At 37.6% G+C, this 21,421-nt stretch overlaps 2 protein-coding genes and 1 non-coding gene across 5 annotated transcripts in view; 1 reads left to right on the top strand and 2 right to left on the bottom strand.

The window, feature by feature from the left end:
- The window catches only part of LOC106069915 (putative tyrosinase-like protein tyr-3), a 46,026-nt gene that overhangs the window by 22,235 nt on the left and 2,370 nt on the right, over positions 1-21,421 (bottom strand). For 2 of the 3 annotated variants that reach the window (XM_056035880.1, XM_056035881.1), the window contains exon 1: positions 2,205-2,282. In XM_056035880.1, coding sequence (XP_055891855.1) covers positions 2,205-2,267 — 63 coding nt within the window. In that variant the 5' untranslated portion in view covers positions 2,268-2,282. Of the gene's footprint in view, positions 1-2,204; positions 2,283-18,783; positions 18,867-21,421 lie in introns of those variants that run through there. The other variant, XM_056035884.1, reaches the window with a different exon arrangement.
- On the top strand, positions 4,470-15,614 carry LOC106069906 (uncharacterized). Its single transcript, XM_013229684.2, has 5 exons — positions 4,470-4,967; positions 5,404-5,524; positions 6,613-7,978; positions 8,761-8,933; positions 15,226-15,614. Exons 1-5 carry the CDS (start codon positions 4,720-4,722, stop codon positions 15,457-15,459), a joined length of 2,142 nt encoding a protein of 713 aa, XP_013085138.2. The 5' UTR covers positions 4,470-4,719; the 3' UTR covers positions 15,460-15,614.
- Positions 20,165-20,236, bottom strand: Trnae-cuc (transfer RNA glutamic acid (anticodon CUC)). The gene has a single exon. It is a non-coding gene; the product is annotated as a tRNA-Glu (tRNA).

The following is a 21,421-nucleotide window of genomic DNA, read 5'->3' as shown; positions in this document are numbered from 1 at the left end:
TGATTCGGCGCATGGAATAATCCTCCAGATTGCTACAGTGAGGTGAAGAGGTTGGCATTTGGAGTGCTGACTATCTTTGGATCGACATATTCGTGCGAGCAAGTGTTCCTTACATCAATATAATTAAAGGTAAAGTAAGAAGCCAACTAACAAATGAAAATTTAGATTCGTGTTTAAAAAACTAAAAACATCAAGTTACCGTATGAGCCAAATGTATCCAAACTTTCTAAAACCAAAGCCATCGCTCCCATTGAATTTATTTGCTCAATTGTTTGTTATTGAATTAATTGCTTTAGTTGTTATCGAACTAAAAAATAATTATCTAATAATGCCATGTATATATTATCTAATTTGTTGTGGCAAACACAACTTATATTATCTAATTTGTTGTGGCAAACACAACTTATATTATCTAATTTGTTGTGGCAAACACAACTTATATTATCTAATTTGTTGTGGCAAACACAACTTATATTATCTAATTTGTTGTGGCAAACACAACTTATATTATCTAATTTGTTGTGGCAAACACAACTTATATTATCTAATTTGTTGTGGCAAACACAACTTATATTATCTAATTTGTTGTGGCAAACACAACTTATATTATCTAATTTGTTGTGGCAAACACAACTTATATTATCTAATTTGTTGTGGCAAACACAACTTATATTATCTAATTTGTTGTGGCAAACACGACTTATATTATCTAATTTGTTGTGGCAAACACGACTTATATTATCTAATTTGTTGTGGCAAACACGACTTGTATTATCTAATTTGTTGTGGCAAACACGACTTATATTATCTAATTTGTTGTGGCAAACACGACTTGTATTATCTAATTTGTTGTGGCAAACACAACTTGTATTATCTAATTTGTTGTGGCAAACACAACTTATATTATCTAATTTGTTGTGGCAAACACAACTTATATTATCTAATTTGTTGTGGCAAACACAACTTATATTATCTAATTTGTTGTGGCAAACACGACTTGTATTATCTAATTTGTTGTGGCAAACACAACTTGTATTATCTAATTTGTTATGGCAAACACAACTTGTATTATCTAATTTGTTGTGGCAAACACAACTTGTATTATCTAATTTGTTGTGTCAAACACAACTTATATTATCTAATTTGTTGTGTCAAACACAACTTATATTATCTAATTTGTTGTGGCAAACACAACTTATATTATCTAATTTGTTGTGGCAAACACAACTTGTATTATCTAATTTGTTGTGGCAAACACAACTTGTATTATCTAATTTGTTGTGGCAAACACAACTTGTATTATCTAATTTGTTGTGGCAAACACAACTTGTATTATCTAATTTGTTGTGGCAAACACAACTTGTATTATCTAATTTGTTGTGGCAAACACAACTTGTATTATCTAATTTGTTGTGGCAAACACAACTTGTATTATCTAATTTGTTGTGGCAAACACAACTTATATTATCTAATTTGTTGTGGCAAACACAACTTGTATTATCTAATTTGTTGTGGCAAACACAACTTGTATTATCTAATTTGTTGTGGCAAACACAACTTGTATTATCTAATTTGTTGTGGCAAACACAACTTGTATTATCTAATTTGTTGTGGCAAACACAACTTGTATTATCTAATTTGTTGTGGCAAACACAACTTGTATTATCTAATTTGTTGTGGCAAACACAACTTGTATTATCTAATTTGTTGTGGCAAACACAACTTGTATTATCTAATTTGTTGTGGCAAACACAACTTATATTATCTAATTTGTTGTGGCAAACACAACTTGTATTATCTAATTTGTTGTGGCAAACACAACTTGTATTATCTAATTTGTTGTGGCAAACACAACTTGTATTATCTAATTTGTTGTGGCAAACACAACTTGTATTATCTAATTTGTTGTGGCAAACACAACTTGTATTATCTAATTTGTTGTGGCAAACACAACTTGTATTATCTAATTTGTTGTGGCAAACACAACTTGTATATGAATTCGTTGTTTTTTTTCATTACAAACAATTCATTGTGTCAGAACTATTTATAGTTGGCAAGAAACAAAACTTTGTGGCTCTTTAAAAATTTCGAAATTTTGTAAATTGTAATTTTTGGCTCTTCCGACTCAAAAGGTTGCCGACCCCTGCACTAGACACAGAAAAATCGATGAAAACAATATAGTCCACAAACAAAGCTTAATTGACATAAATGTCTGACTTATAATCGACCTGTCGAACATTCGCTAGTATCAAAAGACTCTCTTTCATAGTAACTTATTTAAATCTCTGTAGATTTAGGACTGTTACTGGTGCAACAACATCGCCTCCACACTGGCTTGGAAACTGGTTAATTTATTCATAGACAGGCAAGTCACGTCTGCAAAAGCGTCAGGAACGTAATATTATTTTTTTTTATTATCACCCAGAGGTTCTAACTGCATCAGAATTCTTTCGAAACTCCCAGAGGTTCTCACTGTGTTAATAATTAATAGGAGCATATCTAATTGTATTATGTTTGTTTTATCCCTGTACTCATTTGCTTTGGAAAACAAAATTCAGTCGCTAAAAATGTGACAAAATTTTAATTTTTATTTCTGTTTGGAAGCTGCAGAATCATTTAAGGGATCCTTCATTTATGACGTCTTCACAAATATAAGCATAAGTGGGTGTTGTTAGTGAAATATTAGGAAGACAAATAATTATTTCCCACACAAAGAAAGTCTCTCACCTATAACAAGCATCTAAATGACATACTGAGAAAGTATTTAGCAATCTCGTATGTAGCAACAAAGTAACTAGAAATCTCCCATACTTAGAGAGTATCTCCCACACACAGAAAGTACTCGAAATCGCTCACACATCGAGAATATCAAGATATTTTAATGTCCCTGGTCGAGCCCAGACCATTAGTTATAGTAGGCAGTGGAGTGCAGACCAATAACTCATTGCCACGTAGTACATACCTGTGACATGGCAAGAGCTATTGGTCTCCACTGCCCACAGGTTGTGACGTTGCAGTTCAGTGTTTAGGCCTTCTATGACGATTTGTCTCTGTCAATCAGACGATAACTCAGAATGTCATGACAATTGGAACTTGGCTCCCAATTACATTTTTTTTTAAATCAGGACTCATCAATATATCATATGTGTACACGTCACAATATTAGCGCCATTGTGAACAAGCTTATGTCATCGATACAAATTTAAACATGAACACCAAAAGCCACTTTTAGCTACATCAATAAAAGTAACTATGCCCATAAGGGCACCAGGGCAGCATATTCGGACCCGCTGAACTCTGCCTTCATTTTCTTTATAACACCTAATTTTAAAAAAAAATTGCTGAAGATAATATATTGTCGAAAGTGGCGGCAGAAAGGTCAAGTTAACTTATATAGTATATATAAGTATAACCTCTTTCAGTCGCGAAATGAGTATGGATCATCTTATGGAAATTAGATGAATGCCTGGGCATTAGCTATAGTCCGATGTCGCCCACACAGCAGTTCCCCTCCCCCTCCACGCATGTGATGTATCCAAAGGAACGGGTAGTGCCCATACAGTTTGGGATCAACGGCATCGCAGGCTGCCTAAGGTCGCCGGCTCCTAGTTATTCCCCAAGGTTGACTCCCAAACAGGGCCGGTCCTACAGGTTGCGGGGCCCTATGCGAAACGGACTGCGCGGGGCCTAATTTGGGTTGTGATAAGGATAATCATTGAAAATTAAGATTTTGTATTAGAAAATAATCTTGTCTTTGACTTTACTAAGTACAAAAATCACTGTATTTAACTTTACGAGCCATCTACAGTAGTTTTCCAACAAAAAGCCGATAAACATTCAGATCTGCTTTTTAGATTTACTATCGACTCGCAAAATATCGCTTTTGTTTATTTTTATATAAGAGGTCGAGATAGATTTAGATCTATATTTGTATGCCAGTGACTATTGAAGTAAATTAAGTATTTGAAGTTCTTGTTTTGGTTAAAATTCGGCTTATTGTTATTGCTGACAAGCCTTTTTTATCGCGAGTAGGATTAGCGTTTCCCATATTGAATGACACATCGAAATGACAATTTTGTCTGTTTTAAGATTTGCATGAGTTTTCAGAAGACTTTAATAATATCAGGACATTTTCATGCCTTTTTCTTATATTTTATAATTCCAGGAGAATTCCAGGAACCCTTTTAATGATAAGTTAAAATTGTTTAATTTAATAATTTACACATAGAATTCGCATCGCGCGGGGCCTATGAAAGTGCGGGGCCCACTGCGGCCGCATAGGTTGCAGTGGCCTAAGACCGGCCCTGCTCCCGAAGCCTTTCCCACGTTATACGTATAGTTAGAAATTGAATAAAAATGGTTTGCGTGAGGATGTCGTAAGTGGATGTCTCCTGATTATTTGCCTTAGATTAGCTGGCTTTGGCCAGATTTTTGCAACCTGAGCAAGTGAAATTATCATGGTCACGCTTATTACATTACGTATTTGTTGCCCAACTGCTATGTCATCAGATACAAACTAGACAACTTAGGGGTTAATACTCTATTAATAGATCGACTTTTCTAGTTGCGCAGTTTGGTTGCTTTTTATTTTGTATATATTTTGATTGTCATAGTATTAGAACTGCAAGGTTGATTGTTATATGATTAGAGTTGTAAGCCTCGGTTGTCATGACACCATCTATTTTATAAAACTTGTATTTTGTCCCTCCTGATGTTTCCATGGACGGAATTTCACAGTCTCTTCAGGCTTCCTGGTTAGTCCAAAAGAGACAAGAAGCCGGCCATGCTTTTCAAGAAGACGGCCATGCTTTTCAAGAAGACGGCCATGCTTTTCAAGAAGCCGGCCATGCTTTTCAAGAAGACGGCCAGCAGAAAGGGGTCGGCAGATGCTGGCAACTTTTACTGGTATCCGCTGTGTGTGGTATAGAGATGTGCCTTTCCTTTGAGCAGATTTATGCTGTTTTAATGTGAGTATTCAATATTAAAGATGTAAAGAATAGGGTTTAAAACATTGGATATAATAATGACATATAAAATATTATTTCAATTAAATCTCTTGTGTGGACTTGTGAGAGGATGGGGTATTGGGGAGAAGGTTTCCATGCTGCCTTTAGACGTTCAGCAAACAAAGCTCTGCATGAGTTGAATGGGAACTCCCTTGAAAGACGGTTCATGCCACTCACCCTCACTTTACACACCTCTGTAATTTTACACGCAATTTAATTTGGAGGTTTTGGTTTGCCTATTCTTGTAACCAAAGAATACATCTGGGTTTTGTGTGATTGATCTCATCAGTATTAGCCCAATTATTTATTCAACCAATGAACCAATTTCTGCATCACTATGTCGACAGACAATTTCATGCAGACCCTATAACAAATACAAAACATTGTGTCTCCTCAGACTCCAGTATCTGGGCGTGCCTGTCAACCTTGTGTCCATTAATGGCGTGGTCTGCGGTGGCATCAGCATGGTCCTGTTACCTATCCTGGGGGTCCTTGCTGATAAGGGTTCAAATCCTAAGGTAAGAATTACTACGATCAAAATATTCCATTACAAGTGTATGTTGTTGTTTTTTTTCTCTTCCCATTGTATCAGTGTTACAGTCAATTGCGGTCAAATGTTTTTGAGATGTGATTCGTTGTTATTAAACTTGGAATGCTGTTCTTATCTGGCTCTTGTATTTAAAGAAGAAAAGTTAAAGGTTAAAACATCATTCTAACTTTTCAATGTTTCGTCGATAGAATGGACCCATTGAATCATCAATTAATTAAAACTAATGCACGTTTGTTTTTGTTTTTCTGTCTGGATACGTGCTTCAAAGAAACCATGTTAAAGAACGTGACGTTTTGTCATCCATAATTTCAGCTACGCAAAACGTTCTTAGAATAAACATGTTGTTCACTATAGTATGGTGTATATAGTACATTAACGTACAGTGTATATTGTGTTCCCCTTATTTCCATATAAAACAAAATAATTAATTACCAACAATTAAGTAACTAATTGGTTAATTTTTTTTATTGATTCATGTCTTGTCAGGTTCAATGAATAATTGTGCAAAGTTTTAACTTGATCCGAGAAAAAAACATGTTTAAACCTTTTGCCAGACAGACAGACAGACAGAGTAGGTTGATGTAAACGTTTGTAAAAAAAACAACATTTTGTAGTTAGAAATAAAGTAAAAATTTCGGCTACTCATTTCAAACAACGGGACAGAAGTGACACTCTTCATATTAAATAATCTACATCCGTTTGCCTACAATCTAAATGAATTTTTTTTTAAATACTTCCCGCTGTCCTTCATTAACTATAAACACCCACACATATACCACACACACACACATGTACCACACATACATACACATGCACCACACATACGCACACACATGTACCACAGAAACACACACACATACACGTACATACACACACATACACACATGTTCCACACATACACACACATATACAAACACACACATACACAATTGCACCACACATACACCCAGATGCACCACAAATACATACACATGCACCACACAAACACACACACATTATCTGTTCCTTTTTTTGTTAGGTCTTAAAAATCATTGCGTTTTTTTTTGTTTGCAACAGATGAAGAAGACAGCCACACTGATTGTTGGTATGTTCACATTTTTATCTGGTCTGTCCATTTTGGCCTTTTGCGGCATCATCAAAATGGACAAGCTTCATGCTGAACTCACCAACGTGAACTCGTCTAAAATATCCAACGATTACAACTCCACCATCTCTGTATTCGACTACAACTCCACAGCAAATGATTCCATGACTCCAGATGTAAATGACAACGATTACTCCAGTCTTCCTTTAACGGCATTTCTGTCCATCACAGGATTTGCCTTGATGGACATCGGCTTCGACATCAGCATGTCCTTGACCCGGGCTTTTGTTTTAGAGGTGGTCCCTTCATTTCAACACACACGTATGCTAATGGTGGCCACGATTGCCCAGTCCCTGGCGGGGACAACATTCTCAGGCATCGGATGCTTCGACTTTCCAGGGATACTGGGTCCAATCTTTCAAGTGGACGGCGTAGCAGCAACACTGCTGTGTTTCTGTGCCATTCTATTTGGCATCATTGTCCTCAGCTACTTGACCACCATATTTAGTGGACTTTTTATCAGCCGCAAACAGCGTGTGAAATACGAACATTTGCGCCAAGGAACTAGGCCGGAAGTGAAGAGTCTAGCGAATGGCAGGCATCCAGCCAAAGCGAGGCGCAGGTTGGAGTTTCATGACGAGCGCCGTCCTTACAAGCCGGATATTCTTCACACAGAGGTGAGGGACCCAGCGACCAGGCCACTAATGCGTGACGATAGCGTGAAGGGTTATTCGTCAATGTCTTCCACTTCTATGGCGCTCTCCAGCTCCGGGACTCAGCCCACAGACGATCGCCGGAAAGCTCATAATTCAAAATTAACATTTTCAAAAAACTGCCACAAGTCCGAGCACCGAGAACGTGAATCCAGAAGTGAAGTCGGCGATTCCAGCGTGGATGCGAAAGAAATTATTGACAAAGCTGCATCATCAACACGTAATTATATGCGTTCTCTATCTCTGAAACACTCCCTTTCCTCGTCGCTAGCCCTCATCCAATCGCCTCTTGGAGATTTTCACTCGCGGAAGCTAGCGGAATTGCAAAGAGAATCTAAAAACTTCGAAAAACATAATCTTAAAAAGAAGCCCTTATTCCATCGACGTTTGGTGATTCTTTGCGTGGCATGCTTCTTTTCCATCGGGGCCAGTACCTGCATCGTGGTGTACGCTGCTAACGTTTTGACCATAAGTATTTACGAAGGTGACCCAATGGCGGAACTAGGTACTGAGGGCTACCTTAGATACACTGAAGGACTTCGAATGGCGGCCTTTGGTTTCCTAGTTATGAATATCTCCAATCTCATCACAAGCTTATGCAACCAGATGATCGTAAATATCTTAGGTAAGTCAACTTTCTGATAGAATTGTGAATATCTTAGGTAAGTCAACTTTCTGATACAATTGTGAATATCTTAGCTAAGTCTACTTTCTGATAGAATTGTGGATATCTTAAAAAGTCAACTTTCTGATAGAATTGTGGATATCTTAGGTAAGTCAACTTTCTGATAGAATTGTGAATATCAAGGTGTGTTAGCCTTTTAGTAATTAAAATTGACTTGGATATCTGATGAGCCATGGGTTAACCTTCCAAATGTTAAGAATTATAAATTTAGGTATATGTATTTCTCCACTTTATGAAAATGCTTGTTCGGCACTTGTATATGAATGAATCCTTGTTTTATAAAAGCTTTAAGAAATTGTGAAAATTATTGGCGAAGAAAGTATGGGCTATAAATGCGGCAAGGTAGGGAAGGGTTTAAGAAAAAGAAACACAACTCACTCTTATATGGGTGAACTTTAAATTACAAGAAAAAAAAAATGTTCGTCTACAGTTTTCTCCCTTTGGTCAGTATCAGAGGGTACACATGCCCCTCCAAAGTCTTTGTATAGAGCTCACTAAAACATGAGGTACCAATGGAGGTATTGGAGAATATATTTCTGTATACAAGGCACTTACATCTCGCATCCCTCCTCTGGGGGATATGACATCAAATATGATGTATGATCTTTAAATAATGATGTGGATCTACTGAAGTCGGGCTTTCGATTCGTGTTGTACTAATGTTAATGTTGAAGTTTTAATTAATACGTAATTGTAAGACAAATTGGGCTTGACATCTCCAGGGGAACAGGTCTACTTTGTTGTGACTCATTCTTTACTGCTGCTGACTCTGGTGACGCTGCTAGTGACTCAAACTGTTGAGGTGTACTTTATTTTTATGGTCGTGTACGGCATGTTCCGGTCAACGATCTACACACTGACCTTCGTGCTGGTCAACAAGTTTCACCAAGAAAAGGTCAGTACTAACGGGTATAGTGGTAAATCTTAGTGTCTTTTCTTCTTCTTATATGATACAGACGTTACTTCAAAAAAAGAAGATAATTACGTCCTGCGCGTCATGCATTTAGTCATGCATAGTGTTAGTTTTGTTAATCCAGACCTAACGTGGAGAAAACGTATTATTGATAGGGTACTCACACAGAACAGCTTTCTATTGATAGGGTACTCACACAGAACAGCTCTCTATTGATAGGGTACTCACACAGAACAGCTCTTTTGATAGGGTACTCACACAGAACAGCTCTCTATTGATAGGGTACTCACACAGAACAGCTCTTTTGATAGAATACTCACACAGCACAGCTCTCTATTGATAGGGTACTCACACAGAACAGCTCTCTATTGATAGGGTGTAGTGACCTAATAAAACACTACAGGAAGACATGTCTTGAAGCTAGGCTTTATTGAACAAGAATGACAAAACAGTTCACACAGAACAGCTCTCTATTGATAGGGTGTAGTGACCTAATAAAACACTACAGGAAGACATGTCTTGAAGCTAGGCTTTATTGAACAAGAATGACAAAACAGTTCACAATAACACAGTACACACACACACACAAGCTGACCTGGACACCATGACATTTTGACACACTAGAACAGATCAGTTCACAACACACAACAGGAACATAAATACACAACATTCACCCCCCGTTTAGTTTCTTTTCGCTCTACTTCTGAGATTATACAAGTGCTGTAAGGGCGTATCTCTGGCAGGTGAATTTTGTCCATTTTCAATAATGTTTTCTTCTGCTCTTAAAGCAGGTGGAACCATGTTCTCTACAGATGTCTCTATGTCACCCCTAGAAGCCACTGAGTGTTGGGAGACACCCGGAGAAGTCTCAGTGTTACCAGGAGCCAGTTGATGTTGAAAGACCTCAGAAGATGTTTCAAAGTCTCTTGGGGCGAAATCATGTACTACGGTCTCTGAAGATGAGTCGCCTCTCGGAGCCAAATGGTGTAGTGAGACAGTTTCTTCCCGTCCATTTGGAAGACGTATGTGGGCATAGTTCTGATTAGCTTCAATAAGCTCCACTTCATCTACCAGCGGATCATATTTGCTTTGCCTTGCATGTCTTCTCATCAGGACAGGCCCTGAAACAGATAGCCAGGTCGGCAGAGAGACACCACAGGCGGACCTTCTTTTATAGGAAAATAGTCTTTCGTGAGGTGTCATGTTTGTAGCAGTGCATAGTAGAGATCTAATTGAATGGAGAGCGTCGTTTAGGGCTAGCTCCCATTGTGTATTAGGTAGTCCTCTTAACCTGACGACAAGAAGAATTGACTTCCAGAGAGTCGAGTTCAGTTTTTCAACTTGCCCGTTCCCTTTGACATTGTATGCTGTGGTTCTGCTTGTTACTATGCCTTTACTTCTGTGGAAAGATCATAGCTCTTCAGACATGAAGGCTGATCCCCGGTCGGAATGTAAATACGAGGGCGTGCCGAAAATGCTGAATAGGTTTGTGAAACGTCTAATTACTGTTTGAGTAGACATGTCAGGACATGCATATGCAAAAGGAAACCTTGAGTACTCATCAATAATTGTCAATAAATATTTATTTTTAGTGGTAGAAGGGAGTGGTCCCTTAAAGTCAACACTAAGTCTCTCAAATGGTGATGTGGCTTTTACTAAGCTGCCGGCAGATGGTTGATAAAAACGAGGTTTTATCTCTGCACAGATGGGGCAATTGTTTACTACAGTTCTTATTTCTTCAACTGCATACGGAAGATTCTTTGACCGGACGAAATGGAGCATTCGCACTATGCCAGGATGACAACGAGTGTTGTGAAGTTCTTTCAAAGACCTAGGGAGGGGGGTGGTTGTACTTGCACAGAATCCACGAGAAAGAGCATCGGCGGCCATGTTGTCAGCCCCCGGCCGGTAACACACATCAAAACTGTACATTGATATTTCTATTCTCCACCTCTGAATTTTGTCGTTTTTTATCTTACCGTGATGGCGAGGGTTAAGCATGAATGATACGGACCTTTGATCCGTGGTGAGTTTGAAATGCGACGCTAATAGAAAATGTCTCCATTTCTTAATTGACTCAACTATAGCCATTGCTTCTTTCTCTACTGAAGATTGACGTCTCTCGCTAAGAGATAGTGTTCTGGAGAAGAAGGCAACTGGTCTTTTGTTCTGGGATAATGTAGCGGATATAGCGATATCTGATGCATCTGTTTCAACCTCCAGCGGCGTTTTGTGGTCTACGTTAGTGACAACAGCCATTTCTAGTTCTTTTTTTAATGCTTGAAATGTATCTTTGACTCTCTCAGGGAGTGGGAAGGTTCTGTTGTGTACCAAGGGATGGATCTTATCTGAGAAATGTCCTATCCAGTTGGCATAGTAGGAGAATAGACCAACAGCTCGCCTTTGTGCATTTAGGTTCTCGGGTGGAAGAAGTTGACGCAAGGGCAGTAGTCTGTCGGGGTCTGGCTTCATCTCATTATGGGAGACTTCATAACCTAGTAATCTTATTCTTGAGGATGCGTATGCACACTTTTCCTCATTAAGAGTTAGTCCATATTTTTTTATAGCCCCAAGAAATTTATGCAGATTTTTATCATGCTTTTCTCTGTCCTTACCACAAATGGTGATGTTATCAATATAAGCATATGTACCCTCCAGTGACTCTTGTTTTATGATCTTGTCGATTGTCCGTTGAAAACAGGCTGTCCCGTTAGTTATTCCAAAGGGTATCCTACAGAATTGGTATAATTTCCCTCCAGCTTCAAAGGCAGTATAGGGGCGATCAGTCTTCCTTAGAGGGATCTGATAGTAGGCGTTGCGCAGATCAAGGGTGCTAAATATTTCATATTTAGCTATTTGAGAGACCATATCATCAATGCGAGGTAAGGGATAAGCATCCCGAAGTGTGAACCGATTAACAGTTTGGCTGTAGTCCACTACCATTCTTCGTTTGTGTCGTTCGTTAGTTGTTATTAAGACTTGAGCCCGCCATGGAGATGACGAGGGCTCAATGATGCCATCTTTTAAGAGTCTCTCAACTTCTGAATTGATGAATAGAGTGTCGTTTGCAGAATATCGTCTGGATTTTGTGGCGATAGGTCGACACTCTTTAAGCATATTTTGGAAAAGAGGAGCGGGTTCGACATTAGCAGCTTTCATTCCATTTAACACCATTGTTGGTTTAGGCCCCTGAAAAGTGATCTGTACACTCTCATGTTGTTCAAGGAAGTCATGGCCTAAAATAACATCCTCACAGAGGTTGTCAAGTATGTGTAGCTTGAAGTCTTTATAAGTGGAGCCTTTACTTTCAATGTCAGCATTAACATGGCCTCGAGTATAACCAGTTAGGTTCGTGTTGGCCATAGATATATGTTTTGATGAGTGAAAAGTTTTGAATCTATACTTTCTGACAGCCGATGCAGAAATGTAACTGTCCGAACTACCTGTATCGATGAGGGCGTCAAGGGTAATGTTGTTAACTTGTATCTTCATTACAGCACGAGATAGAGAAAACGAAGAGGCGGCTGTTATTGTATACGCCGCTGCATCAGAGTTATGTCTGTAAACTGTAGAAGGTTTTGATTTGCATACCTTTTTGTGGTGTCCCTTTTTACCGCATTTATTGCAGGTTGCATCTTTAGCGGGGCATTTGCTACGAGAGTGGATAGCACCTCCACAAAAGTAGCACTTGCCTTGAGCTGCAGCTATGGTAACGGGTGTCGAATCAATCGTGTCTACTACAGCAGAGCAAAGTGGCAATTCCGACGTAGTGGATTGTTGTGCTTGTGGTGTTTGAAAAGTAGTGGCTTGTTGCGAGTTATATGTCACAGAATGTTTCTGTGCCATCTCAAGAGATCTAGCTACCTCCAATGACTTTGCGAGATCCAGAGATGAGTACTCTAAAAGTCTCTGCCTAATATCTGGTGATGACATGCCACTAATGAATGCGTCTCTGATGGCCTCGTTCTGGTTTTCGAGGGCAGTGACTGCTCTGAAATGGCAGTCTTTAGCTAGCAATCTCAATTTTTGAATATACCTGTCAACACTCTGTCCTGTTTACAATTGGATAGGAGATAGTGAGCATAAACCTCATTGGTTTGTTTCACATAGAGTCCGTTTAGTGTGTTTACAGCAGATTCAAAGTCAGTACAGTCAGATATCAATTCGTACACTGCGTGTGAGATAAAGTTACATAGTAGATCGAACTTCTCACCTTCTGATACAGCTAGTTTTAATGCGAATTTTTCAAATGTGTGAAGCCAGTGCTTCCAGATCCTTTGAGCGTCCGGATCATTAGGATCCACCACCAATCTTTCAGGTCTTAGAAAACGATCCATACTTAAGGTTAGAAGCACAATTAATCCACAAGATTCTTGTTCAATAAATTGTAGTGACCTAATAAAACACTAAAGGAAGACATGTCTTGAAGCTAGGCTTTATTGAACAAGAATGACAAAACAGTTCACAATAACACAGTACACACACACACACAAGCTGACCTGGACACCATGACATTTTGACACACTAGAACAGATCAGTTCACAACACACAACAGGAACATAAATACACAACATAGGGTACTCACACAGAACAGCTCTTTTGATAGGGTACTCACACAGAACAGCTCTCTATTGATAGGGTACTCACACAGAACAGCTCTTTTGATAGAATACTCACACAGCACAGCTCTCTATTGATAGGGTACTCACACAGAACAGCTCTTTCGATAGGGTACTCACACAGAACAGCTCTCTATTGATAGGGTACTCACACAGAACAGCTCTCTATTGATAGGGTACTCACACAGAACAGCTCTCTTTTGATAGGGTACTCACACAGAACAGCTCTCTATCGATAGGGTACTCACACAGAACAGCTCTCTATTGATAGGGTACTCACACAGAACAGCTCTCTATTGATAGGGTACTCACACAGAACAGCTCTATTGATAGGGTACTCACACAGAACAGCTCTCTATTGATAGGGTACTCACACAGAACAGCTCTCTATTGATAGGGTACTCACACAGAACAGCTCTCTATTGATAGGGTACTCACACAGAACAGCTCTCTATTGATAGGGTACTCACACAGAACATCTCTATTGAAAGGGTACTCACACAGAACAGCTCTCTATAATATCACTGGATTTCAAGCATAACTATAAAAAAAAAAGAGAATCTCCAGGTGCTTCACCTAGCCGAACTGTCCTAGACAAAATACCTGTGACTATAGATCTATACAGTTTACTAGTTTGTCATTTTTAAGTGACGACTTTTTCAACCTATTGAGATAGTTAGAGAGAGAAAGAGAGACGAGAGTGAGAGAGAAAGTGAGAGAGAAAAAGAAAGAGATGAATAAATAGGGAGAGAGATAGTGAAAGAAGGAGAGTGACGATAGAGATAAAGAGAGAGTAAAAGACACAAATAAATAGAGAGAGAGAGAGAGAGAGGTGAGATTGGCAAAGACTAAACATTCTTTTTATATGCCGGTAAGCCTCCATCAGACTTTTAGTTTAAAGCGGAGACGAATTTCTAAAAATATTTCGTCCTAGATTTACAATTATGTATTTTAATGTACAGTGGAAGTGTGATTGAGATCATGTTCAGTTGAAGTGTGATTGAGATCATGTTCAGTTGAAGTATGATTGAGATCATGTTCAGTTGAAGTATGATTGAGATCATGTTCAGTTGAAGTATGATTGAGATCATGTTCAGTTGAAGTGTGATTGAGATCATGTTCAGTTGAAGTATGATTGAGATCATGTTCAGTGGAAGTGTGATTGAGATCATGTTCAGTTGAAGTGTGATTGAGATCATGTTCAGTTGAAGTGTGATTGAGATCATGATCAGTTGAAGTATGATTGAGATCATGTTCAGTGGAAGTGTGATTGAGATCATGTTCAGTTGAAGTGTGATTGAGATCATGTTCAGTTGAAGTATGATTGAGATCATGTTCAGTTGAAGTGTGATTGAGATCTTGTTCAGTTGAAGTGTGATTGAGATCATGTTCAGTTGAAGTGTGATTGAGATCATGTTCAGTTGAAGTGTGATTGAGATCATGTTCAGTGGAAGTATGATTGAGATCATGTTCAGTGGAAGTATGATTGAGATCATGTTCAGTGGAAGTGTGATTGAGATTATGTTCGGTTGAAGTGTGATTGAGATCATGTTCAGTTGAAGTGTGATTGAGATTATGTTGTCATTGGAATAGCATCATTGTAAAACAAATAAAAGTTTTGAGTTTGTTTCATATTTTGATGTTTCACATTTTAGTTCCAGCCCCACACAGAAGACTCACACAAGGACGTCGGCAAGTTGATGACCATGATCGGGTTCCTCATACCATCTCATTACATGTTGGTGTCCAGCATCATGGGGCCTCTCATGGACCTAACTGGCAACGTGTGGACACCTCTGTTGTACACCATGGCGTCTGGCGCCCTAGGGCTCCTCATATTCTTATCGCTTTTCTTCGTGAAAGCCAAACCGGCTTCAACGTTTAACTGATAGCCCCAGAGGCAGATCTAGTGAATGTTTGCGAAGGGTTGCAAGGGTCTGCAGCGTTGGTGTTTCTGGTGAGGTTTTTTTAAACACAGTTATCTCTAGACTGTTTTATTTATCGCTGACCGATGCAGTAAAGAACTTACTAAATGGACAACCTTTCCTCATTGTGCCAGAAGAATTTCAATCATCTAACAATATCACTTTAGGTGTTCAATCTACTAACATTGTATACCCCGGTGCACAAATTTTGGATACATTCTTGTCATACTGTGGGTCAGACATGCTCAGATTTAGCATGCAAACAAAATGGAGCGAGACCAAAAATAACTTTGATTGTAAAAAAATGTGAGTACCCATGAGTCTCTTCTCACTAGAAATGTGCGTCTAAAAAAAGTGTTTCCAATTTCTTAAATTACTAAGTTGTGTGTCATCACTTTAGTTTGTTGTGTGTGATCACTAAATATGTTCTGTGTCATCTCTTAAGTTTTTTGTGTGTAATCACTTAATTTTGTTGTATGTCATCACTTAATTTTGTTGTGTGTCATCACTAATTTTGTTGTGTGTCATCACTAATTATGTTGTGTCTCATCACTAATTATGTCAAGTATGTCATGAAGAGTCATAAAAAATGTACAGTGTTCCATTTATTGTGTAGGTTAGTTACAAAGTAGACTACATGTTTTTACCTCGAAGTCATTCTTCTCGTTAAGGTAATGATTAACACTATCCTTCTCGAAAGACGAATGCACTATAAATACCGAAATATATGCATACATATTCTTACATATATATATATATATATATATATATATATACACACACACACACAAACACACACACACACACACACATATACACACACACATACATACATACATACATACATACATATATAATATTTACCGGAATATGCGTCTCAATCAAGAGAGGCAACTCGTTATATCGTGACAGTTACACGTTTTTCAGCTTAGTTAAATAAAGTGTGCTCCCTTTAAAAATGTGTTCTAAATATGAGTACCGGTAATGTGAATTTTCACGCTCCAAGTTATCACATTGCTCTTTGTTTTGTTCTATTCCATTTACTTTTTTTTAAACAAGAAATCCAGTAGAAAAAAGAAGATAATGCGATGTGAAGAAATGTAGTAGCAATATAATGAAGCCCAAAAAATTAACACCATGAATACTATATAGTACCAAAAAAAAAAAATAAAAACAACGCTTCTGTTATTAAAACGCACTATACAATAAGAAATCATTTTTGGCAACATTGAAAGTGTGTGTGTGGGGGGGGGGGGGGTTGAGAGACGGATAAAAGTTTGTGAAACAGTGATCTAAAGATTGCGTAGCGCTGGATATACGTCCTGACTTTAGACTGCAGCGGTTCTCAACCTTTTAAGCTCGGCGACCCCTTTTTACAATCCCCCACTCTGCCGCGACCCCCCTCCCCGCTCACACACACAGCAATAGAAGAAGAGACTTTTTCGATGGTATTTGGCGACCCCTGGCAAATCGTCAATCGACCCCCGAGAGGGTCGCGACCCACAGGTTGAGAACCCCTGCTTTAGAGGGAGAAAATGATTTTTTAAGTAGACATTAACTTTCTCACAGTTATCTCCCTGGAACAGTTGTAGTCATCACATCTCATCTGTTCCTTGACTTAGTCGTAGGGTGCCGTGACAGTTCACGTGACCAAAATCCCTCCATTTTTCCCCGTCAGCAGCTGGATGTCAAGAGAGAGATATATCCATTCTTTTACATTGTCCAGCCAGCTTTTCTTTGTACGACCCTTTCTTCGATGTCCCTCCACTGTTCCTTGTAGGATGACTTTTGACAGTGAGTCATGTCTTACACTATCACCAAACAAGCTCAGCTTTCCTTATCTTCACGGTATTAAGGAGTTTCTCCTTTTTGTCTGTTTGAATGCAGACTAGTGAAAGTATGATCTGTATCAATATCGTGCATGTCCTACCGCTATGGCAGTGATAGCCCTAAATAGATACAGATGTTGTCAATCACGTAATTAGAACATATGAAAAAGAACTTTTTAAAAATGTAATTGTCTGTGATATATCATGGGAAAAGAAGAGAGATAACCCAATTAAGTCTTGAATCATAATTTATTTGTACTGTTTCCTCCCCTTAATGTCTAACTCTAGTTTGTTTATTTTTAGCGCCCCCGAAAGGGGAATACACGCTATCAGATTTGTGTGGACTGTCTGTCCGTCAGTCGGTCCGTCCTTCCCATTTAGATCTCGTAAGCTAGAAAAGATATTGAAAATCTGATATCATGATATTTTAGATCATTCAAATTTCTGTTGCAACGACTACTTTTTTCTTTTCTGAAAATGAAAATTTTAATTTTTAAAATCAACTATGCAAGCAGCTTTTTCATAAAATTACACCATTTTTACAACTATTCACTATTAATAGTAACAAACACGGGAGGCTATTTAGTAAGGGAGCCAACAATGTACCATATTTTTAAAACATTTATGCAAACGACTATAGATTTTTTGTCAAAAAATATTTTTTACAATTGTATTGCTATGTTATGTAAGTTATGTAAGTTCTGTCATACTAACTACTACATTTACACACATTTACATTTATTTTTAAAGAGAAAAAAAACTATATAGTATACATATACATGAAACGTAATTTTAAACAACAATTAATAAGTAGTTTTTCGTATTATTGCGTGAACTGTAACATTGCACATGCGAGGCAGAAGACCGAACTAAAGGAAGAAGAGATTTTTTTACGGAAATGTTTTTTTTTTCCTGAGGCTTTGAATAAGACTCTTTACAGAACAATTGGATCAATTAGATATTCATTACATGATATTAGTTAGGCCAGGTTCACATCGAACTACTCCTTCACTTTCACCCATCCCGTGGTCTGCTGGACAGTTAGGGAAACCTTCTTTCTCCATTCTTCTCTGTCATTTGCCTTTGATAGAATTTCATTCTGATATTCTTTCTTAAAACATTGAAACCTGCCTTTTTACCTGGACCACTTCCAGGGCCGATTTTGAGTTTGTGTTTCCACACAAACTATCTTGTTTGTATTTATTATTATGTATTTCTCTATTTTAACCAATGGCTAAGAGATCTATCTGGATATGCTTCCTGCCTCTCTGCTGTTTGTTGAGGCGTCAATAGAGTGGGTGTCACCTGGTGCGGCCCGAACACCCCTAGTGAGGCCACTGCGTCTAGCCCAACTTGCTGGAGTTTGTCATTTTGGGTACAATGATTTAGTACACAAGTTTAATACATCGGTTAAAAAAAAAACATAATTAAATTAAATGTTTAAAAATGTTATACTTACATCTTACATCAGCGAATGTATTGTGTCATCGTCCAGGATGTAATTATATAATACTGTTATCATACATCGAGAATGATGTAATGCTGTAATCATACATAAATACTGATGTTATATTGTAATCATACATAAATAATGATATAATATTGAAGTCATGCAAAACTAATGATGCCAAGCTGTTGTTATAGACAACGAATGATGTAATATTGTTACCACATAAATAATGATGTAATATTGTAATCATACATAAATAATGATGTAATATTGTAATCATACATAAATAATGAAATAATACTATAATCACCCACACAAAAATGATGCAATGCTGTTGTCAAAAATAAAGAATGATGTAATATTGTTACCATACATAAATAATGATGTATTATTGTAATCATACATAAATAATGAAATAATACTATAATGATGCAATGCTGTTATCATACATAAATAATGACGAAACACTGTAAAGTAAAAAAAAGTTCCGCAAACTACCCAGCACAGCGTCACGGGCTGGACATAACCTGGGGGCCATAGTTTGAGCCTCCCTTCTGTAAGGTGCCCTACCACTGACCTGGAGGTTTGTGGTAGATGTGAAATGCAATTCTTTGTATCATTTGGAGCCTGGGAGATGAAGTAACGAACCCCCTTCAGACCTTGCTATCTGTAGGGTAGATGATGTAAAGGCCATCTGTTTCTATGGCCTACTATGAAATTTTCCCGAAGTTACTTTGAGTGGAGAGTTAATATCATAAAATCGAAACTAACAGGAAGTTTTAATATTCATGGAAGCATTCACCAAATATATTTTTAAGGATTTTTTTTAAAAATATACTTTCTATTTGTTAACATGAGATACATACCCTTTGCCTCGGAAAAAAGTAAAGACTCAGTTTTTGTAAATATATTTAAGCTAAAATTAGATTTTTAAAAAAGTAAAAATAATAATATGATGTATAAAGCAAAATGAAAGTCACTGTAATATGTTTGTAGGTATTAAGTAATTATCAAGTCTTCATGAAACTTGTACGAATAGTCCTTAGATCTCTGCGGAGGCCGTAGAATATTTTAAAAACCGTAAGTCTGATGTAGTTAGTTCTTAGGCATACACAATAGACATCTTTTTGTTGAAGTTCAGTTCACTTAGCTCTTGCTACAACTGAGCAGCAAAAACATGAATGTACAGAAGAACATTCAAATTAAGGACCATAACAAAATTAGAAAGAAAACGAATTCATCTATTGAAACAGTCGCGACGGAAACAAACATATCATGATTTGTGGTTACCAAAAGTGTGAGATGAACAGTACAAAAGGCGACATGCTATAACTGAAATAGGAGGATAAGTTAGTGGAAGAAATGGGCTTCGTAAAATAAAAATAAAAAATTCCCAAGCGGGGAATCGAACCGCGGCCTCCGCGGTGAGAGCGCGAAATCCTAACCACTAGACCACTTGGGATATGTTTAAATACGCTACACATGTTATGTTAACACAACCAATGAAACTGTTACGGCGTTAGACAGAACGATTGATGTTAATCTACAAGTCTAAGTGTAAGGATTTATATAAAAAATATATAAAATAATTTAAAAACAAAACAAGAAAAGGAAAAAGCAAAGCTTATATAAAAACCATTATTTAAACCTTTTTGTATCAATTAGTTTGGATCAGTCATGTAATTAAATATGTAATAAATCCAGACTAACAATAATAAACCTATGCGATTAGAAATATTTTTTGTTTTTGTTTAGCGCTGTTTCATGCTATTAGGCTGAGCTTTCTCAAAACGCTACGATCCTATCACTTGTCGGCACCAGTTGGGAAAAGGGGGGTGGGGGAGGAGGGTTTATCTGTGTCAAAGTGTAGCCTAAATATTACCATGATCGCTTTTTTTTTTAAACGCATTTATTTTATAAACGACCTGGACTCAATGACTCAAGCCTCCTCAATCCAACACACTAACCATTTCACTAGAGAATTGATTATGTTTAATAGCTATGTATTGTTAATTTCAAATTTAAAGCAACGTGTAAAGGGGGCTAATTCAACTTATACCACCACATCAGTCAAGTACAATTTCTTTCCCTTGTTCAAAACCAATCAAAATAATTAATCATAAATAATGAATTAGCTATTTTTTTATTCATGTTTTGTCAGGTAAAAGAAATAATTGTGCAACATTTCAGCTTGTTACGAGATTGGGTGTGGGAGAAATATCGTGCACAAACTTTTTACCAAACCGACAGTGAGCTGATAGAAGCTTTGTAAAAAAACACATTCAGTATGTCCCATATGAACAATAGAGTTTGAACATTGTTTGTTTTACCACTCTGGAGGTAGTCAAGCAAATAAAAAACAAAAAAAAATGTAATGGTTTGGGAGGGGGGGGGGAGGTGGTAATTTATTTCCCTGATCAAAGGAAGTAAAAACATAAAGAGAACACAAAACTTCAGAATGATGCTAGAAAACCAAAGATGAAAGAAAACAAGACAAACCTGGTCCCAGGAAAAGTTCATTAGGAAATACCCTGACAGGAAGTGTGTGTGTCATTGGAATTTGGAGCTGTGTCTTAGTAAATAGATTTGTTTTTCTAACGCTCTTTCTCTATTTCTTACTTTTCTCTCTATCTCTTTTTCCATCTTT

The sequence above is a fragment of the Biomphalaria glabrata genome, chromosome 7, assembly GCF_947242115.1.
Source record: "Biomphalaria glabrata chromosome 7, xgBioGlab47.1, whole genome shotgun sequence".
In the NCBI taxonomy this organism is placed as follows: Eukaryota; Metazoa; Mollusca; class Gastropoda; family Planorbidae; genus Biomphalaria; species Biomphalaria glabrata.
The sequence above is the reverse complement of the archived record's forward strand: the minus strand, read 5'-3'. Positions and strand labels throughout refer to the sequence as shown.